The sequence below is a fragment of the Podarcis gaigeae genome (assembly GCF_964106915.1).
Source record: "Podarcis gaigeae genome assembly, chromosome: 13".
In the NCBI taxonomy this organism is placed as follows: domain Eukaryota; kingdom Metazoa; phylum Chordata; class Lepidosauria; order Squamata; family Lacertidae; genus Podarcis; species Podarcis gaigeae.
The window spans coordinates 10,935,082-10,941,941 of record NC_139689.1 but is presented as its reverse complement, the minus strand read 5'-3'; the positions used below and the strand labels follow the sequence as shown (position 1 = coordinate 10,941,941).

At 41.6% G+C, this 6,860-nt stretch overlaps 1 protein-coding gene across 1 annotated transcript; it reads right to left on the bottom strand.

Moving 5' to 3' along the window:
• Nucleotides 1-479: 479 nt before the first annotated feature.
• Nucleotides 480-1,379, bottom strand: LOC310830754 (vomeronasal type-2 receptor 26-like; the record flags this gene model as incomplete). Its single annotated transcript, XM_083710594.1, has 1 exon — nt 480-1,379. The coding sequence occupies one exon, from the start codon at nt 1,377-1,379 to the stop codon at nt 480-482; it is 900 nt and encodes a 299-aa protein (XP_083566720.1).
• Nucleotides 1,380-6,860: the final 5,481 nt, after the last annotated feature.

Genomic DNA, 6,860 nt, shown 5'->3' with positions numbered 1-6,860 from the left:
TTGTCAGCTTGCAACAGCAGCCACATCCCATGAATCAGATACAACTGGCTGGCTCCCTAAACCAGGTGACGGCAGCCAATGGGCCTCAAATACACAATGAGTTAGGGAATTTCTCTGCATGCAAAGACAGGACATAGCAGATAAGAGAAAAAGTGGGCCCAATGCTTAAAAAGGTGGCTACTGCAGGAGCTGTAGAGGGAAATGAGGGGCAGATGGGTCTCGTAAACCTAGGAAGGGAGCCCACATAGGAGATGGAAATTTTGAACCTAAACCTCCACTGCTTTACAGCATTACTGATTTGTGAAAAAGGCTTTGGGACTAGAACCTGAGGAAAAATCTGTACCTATGGCCTTTGGGACATCTTTGGCAGACAAAACAGTTAAGAGGCAAACTCTACAAAGATCCAGAGCAGGAACTCGGAAAGTGACACCTGCTACCAAGTTCATAAGACTCAACAGAACCACAAATTCCACTGTCATTTATACCTTTCTCTGTGTTAGCTGCTCTTTGTTGTTCAGGTCAGGCCTCACCACAATAATGTAGCATTTAGGGGAAAAAATGCAAGCCAGCAACCCAGCACCAGAAGCAAAGATGGAGAAGATCTCCACAGCCACCATGTATTTTCCTCTGGTGCTCAGGTAGGTTGGAATGAAGGAGAGCCAAACACTGCAGAAGACCAGCATGCTGAAGGTGATGAACTTGGCTTCGTTGAAAGTGTCAGGCAACTTCCTGGCTAGGAAGGCCACCGTGAAGCTGATAATGGCCAGGAAGCCCATGTAGCCCAAAACACAATAGAACATGGAGACTGACCCTTCATTACATAGAAATATGATTTCTTCCGTCATTGAGTGCATGTCCACATCTGGGAATGGGGGAGAGGTTGCCAGCCAGAGGACACAGATCCCTACTTGGACAATGGAGCAGGAAAAGACAATGGAATAAGCCAGTTCTTTGCCTACCCATTTCCTCATATTGGATCCTGGTTTGGTAGCCATGAAAGCCAAAACCACCAATATGGTTTTGGCTAAGATGCTGGAGAGGGCCACAGAGAAGACAATGCCAAAAGCAGTTTGTCGGAGAAGGCAAGTCACCATATTAGGTTTTCCGAGAAACAACAAAGAAGAGAGGAAACACAAGAGGAGGGCAATAAGGAGACCATAGGTGAGGCTTCGGTTGTTGGCTTTGACTATGGCTGTATTGCGATGCTTAATGAAGATGCTGAGCACCAGAATTGTGATTAGAGTGAATAAAAGTGCAGAGGAAGATGAAAAAATGGCCAAGGTTTCATCAAAGGCTAGGAAGTTTGGAATCCTAGGAATGCATACATCCTGGCCGCTGGTTGGATACTGATCTGCTGGGCAACTGACACATGTATCCATGTCTGAAAATACACAAACAGTGGGTGACAATTTGAAGCAACGAAAAGTATTCTTAAGAATTCTCTCATCACTAGTCCATTTAGCATAGTCTTTTCTACGTCAGAATGTATACGAGCTTCAAGTCCAAATGCTTTTGTACTCGGTGTATCAAAAATAAGAGTTGTGTATCAATTCTGGAATTTTCTACATGGGTAACGTCTTTTTTTTCTTTATTGTCTCCCTGCTTTTTCTTAGAGCCACATAAACAGTACAGCAAAATGAGAAATGCATTACAGCTGAAATCTTTGGATCTCAGAAAAGTGAGTTTGATAAGAGTTTCACCCTACTGTCAAAAAACCTAATTCTTAGAGAAGAAAACATCTGTTAATTTAAGCCTTTTCTCCTGCAGCAGTTTAATGTCAACAAAATTGCCAGGAGCCCAGAGGTTCTGCAGTATCTTACGATGTCATCTCTAACCTTTCTCATTTGAAATCATTCCTTCTGGACATGGATCACAATCATAGCAGCAAAACTTCTCCCCTTCCTTCTTTTTCTTCCCGTAACCAGGATGGCAGTTGGCATTACATACAGAAAGCGGTGGCACCTATCCAAATAGATAGGAAGAGTTTAATATTATGATATTGTTTGGGGGAATTTATCAAATATCCACTATCAGGTGATTTAATAGTAAATAGGAGGACTAATAGCGTGAAATGATCCGTAGGTACACAAGTGGCACATACAGTGGGGTAAAAAGCTGCTGTTCTAAGCATCATACAAACTTAATAAGATGTCAGTATTCATGCCTGGACCATCCAACCTTACAGCTGTGTTAGAATTCGGTGTGATTTGACCCCTGGCTTGGCCTTTTGATGGAGTCACCACCTAACGGCATTTGCTTCAAGGAGTTCACATGGTGTTCCTTTGTGTGGCACAAGGAATTAAAGGTAAGTCATTATAGCGGTTCTTTTCCTACCTGCAGGGTCATTACAATAAACTAGGACTAGGAAATCATTCCATGACTTTTGGGTTGTGGTTTCCTGTTAGGCCACATCCTGTCTCAGAGAGAAATGCTTTGGGTTCCTGTGGGAGTCATAAAGCCATGGCAGAGGTTTGTAAATGCTGCAGGGTACCTCTGGACCTCGTGACCAGCACTCTGAGCTTTACAATGTATTGGAATGTAATGACCCTATATGGCGATGGGGTGCAATAAAAGCTTGGCCGGATGTAGGTAACATGAGATTGGCAAACGGCCATGCGGCTGAACAGAACAAAGGAGAAGAAATCGGAGAAGGGCAGACAGAGGGGCTGCAATCTCTTACTATGGAAATATAGCTAGCTTTCTGTGTCTTTATTTTATACTAAACAAGTGCCACTTGTAACGGCTGGCTCCAACAGGTTCCTATGCCTGACCTGTTCTGGGAGGAGTTGCATTCCGTTTGAAGCAAGAGGTCTGGTAGCACTCCTCTATTCTCACTCATCACTAGTCTGAAGTGGTTTCAGGTGCTATTGACTTTCAAAATGAATAATGTATGAAGTGCTTTTGTTACATCCCATTTTGTGGATAACCGCAAATTCTGGGTTTTCAGGGACTGTGCCATTATTTCCATACCTTAGTGAAGCGTCTGTTCCATTTGATTCTGTCTTCATTAATGGTGAACTCTTTGCCTGGAGGGGCCTGAGGATCCAACCTTCCCACTTTGATTCTGACATAGGAATTATTTGGGAAAGTGACCAAGTTGGTAATATCAAAGCCAGCTGCTAACTCTCCATATTCATTTAATGTAATTTCATCTCCAGCACTGTTGTTGAATGAGATTCTCTTCAAGAATGAGTGGAGCTAAGTGGAAAGAGAATCAAAGTTGAACACTTCAGTTCACAACAAAGAGCAAACATATTTTAGTTGCACATACAGGAGGAGTAGGAAATCATGAATCAGTGCCAATTCAACATTCAACAGACTTGCATCAAAATGGAGAGACCATAGTCCTGCTTGCTTGAGACCAGCCTTTGTCTGTATCCAAGAAAGGGATGGAATTTGAGAAGTCATGTAAGAGAAGAGATGGGAGCTTATGTCCTCAAACGATAGGAATGCAACATGAGAACATCGGACTCGACCTTTCCATAGTTTATAGAGTGGATTTGACCATGGTTGGATGTTGGATGCAGAGGAGTGGAAGGAAGAAGCAGCTGGAGAACCCCCAAGGGACACCCCAAGGAAAGGAGGCTCAGAGCCAGGGGATTGGTGGTGGGATGACAAGGAGTGGTCAGTGGGAGAAGAGGGAGCCGATAGGGAGGAAGAGGTGTCAGAAACAGAAGAGGCAACAGGGTTAAGGGAGCAGGAAGAGGATGCGCCAGACTGAAATCCAGACTCAAAGGCAGAAGAGGAGACGGGAGAAATGCAGGGTCTAGAGACAGTGATCAAACAGTTGCTAGCCTCTTCTGGGGACCTACCAGTGAGGCCAGAAACCCCTGGTGATTGGCAGACAGGGAAAGGTGAGGAGCTGGGGACAGGGCCTTCCAAGATGTGTCCAGGTAGTGGCAGCTCCCTGGTGGGCTGCTCTTCTGTTTTCTTTTGGATATGAGGATCCCTTAAATAGCCAGTGCCTGGTGTTGGGGTGCTGGTTGTTCTCCCTTAGAATTATGCGCCTGGGCCCCCCAACCTCACACCCCTGGGTAACTGGAGAGGTAAGAGAGACAGAGAGAAGTGGGGAGGGATATTTGGAGAAAATGGAGGGGTTTGCACCATGAAGGAGGTAGTTGTTTGTAGTCTGTTGCTTCTGAAAGTCTGTGTCATCTAAAGTCTGTTTAGTATCATTATAGCAAATATTCTAATTCCCATCTTTCATACAATAAATTTACTTAAGGTTCATTTCTAATTTCTTAAGTTTTATTCTTTTATTTCTTTACTGATGATTAAATGCCAACTCACATAATGTACCAATGCAGTGAATGCTTTGTAACAGAGAACAATACCTGCCAAGGTTCTACATATTGAGGAGAGAGTCTTCCCCTAGCACCTCTCCATTTGCAGATGACTGCAGCCAAGTGCATGCTATTTAAGGCATGTGCCAAAGCATAGACAGCATTATAAACACTGTAGCTGTGGCCAGTCATGCTCATTTCAAAAAATGGTGCAGGAAGGCTCTCCAGCATCTCCTCTCCAGTACACACAGTTTTTGAGAGAGTGGAATTTGAAAGTGAACAACTGAATGCATCTTCCCAGAAATCTTGGAAAAAACCATCTCTCTCTGTCCAATGAGGGTATACACTCTGAAGAAAGTCTTGAAAGTTGTGAATCTCCTTGGAGTGAATTGCAAAGGATATTGCACCATGGAGCATTCGTATATTAACATTAATTTTTTTTTGAAGGCTATATAATATGAAATCAATTTGGGTCGTTGTAATCCATACTTTTCCTACATGTGACTTCTTTTGAGGAAATAGTAGCTGAGTTAACTCCATTATGATTAAAGCACTTGACAACCATATACTAGATCTACTTTCTCCATATAGAAGAATTGCATTGGCTCTGCTGGTTGTGAAAGTTGGTAACAAAATCCTTGAGTCCTCCAGCATTTCTAGTAAGTTACTGTTATAATTCATATTGAATTTAAGTCTTTCTGTGAATGCTGAACAGATTCCATTCTTGAAAAGCATTGGCTCAATTGTCTGTAAGAAACGTTCCCCAGCTTCATTAGCTGGAGTGATGAGCCCAACCCATTTCCATCTGAAATGCAGAAGTAACTGGATAATTCCCTGATACTGAAGGTCTTCATTGGGGACCATGCGGTAAAAGGAAGGGAACTTGGTTCCATCATTTATGGCTGGTTCAAATGAACCATATGAAATCTGGAAAAAGCAAAAGCCAAACGTTTCCAAGTGGAAACAAGAACTCCTGGTACTCCAATTTATTCAAATATAAACACGTGCACGCACGCACACTAAAAATATTGAATATATATTGAATCTGTATGACAAGTTTACCAAGTTTAGGGAGAGCACCAACCCCAGCTTATATAGGAAAACACAGATAACCTTGCTCAATGTTTTCTGTTGATATTTATTATGATTATGGCATCATCACAGCTTCATTCTTGTACATATTGATTCTATCAGAAGGAGGGGCTGGGGGCAGCTGGGTGGAAAGCCTGGATCGTTTCTTGGCAGCTCTCCAAAGTAATCTCCAATTAGCAGCAAGCTTCCAGTTCTTAAGATGAAAAACTGGATTTAGGTTTTGGACATGATCTGAGCGAAGGGGAAGAAACTACTCTTCTAATTAATTCAGCCACTGAGGTGCTAAAAAGGATTCGAACAGAAAAAAGGATAAACATCTATGTAGACTTGGTATGTTGGAACTGAAGGGGGGGTTGAGCCTCCTTTGTTATTATATTTCGTTTTCCTATGTTATATGGCAAAATCCTCCTCTGAAAGAACCAGCTGCCTGATTATTTATAGCAAGCGAGACAGGAGAGCTGGTTTATTTGGTGATATAATATGATTCTAATAGTCATTAACTGTGTGGAAATAACAATTATTCAAAGGTGGAAAACCAAGTTCCAGGTATTTGGCTGCAGATATATTTGGAAGAGGATAAAGAGTTTCCCAACTTTGATTAGGAGAATGACTGGAGAGATGCAAAAAAAACCTTGGGAATTAGAATCGGAATGACGCAGCTCCAACTAAACGAGCGGCCATGACCGAAAGTAGATCAGCTTGTCAAATTAAATGCAGAGCCTTTTAATATCTTACTTAATATTTGCATCCCCAGTTTTATATGGCAAAACCTTCCCTGGACAGGTTAACCATTTGAAGGACAGCTGGTCTTAAAGCATTGGGCAGATGCCTTGCTTTGATTTTATCTGGACTGACTTGGCTGCTGCCCAAGTTGAGAAGATTTTTGGACTGGCTTGGTGGAAACATCATTTTGTGAAGAGACATCGTGAACATACAGAGGGAACTCTGAATGTATATTCCACACAGAATATATTGTTTTGTTTTATCTTGCTTGTTCAGAGGCTGTGAATTGTAATATGTATTAACATCGGAATGATTTATGGGAACTATCGTGAAAATTATGAAAGCAGCAGAAGTATGAGATGATCAGAACCACCCCGGCCTGAGAACATGGGAAGATACCTCCAATTTTTTAAATAATTTGGCCTAATATTTGGACTGTTTGATGGTTAAATAATATGTATAATTTGGAATATTTAATATGATTTTATTGGATTGTTAAAGTGGAAAATTTAATAAATATTATTTTTTTAAAAAAGAAGAATAGGGGAGCATTTATAATGGCTCATGTTAATATACAAAGTGGATGATTATGCAAAATTCCAAGATGGAAGTGGAGTGATAGAAATTGTTGACTATGTACTTTTGATCTGTAAACTTTGTAATGAATGTAGGGAGCGGTTGTTTCTCTACCTACTAAGAACTCTCTCAGGAAGATTTCCTGGGAAATCCTGAAGATCTCAATTAGATTGTATATTCTATTCT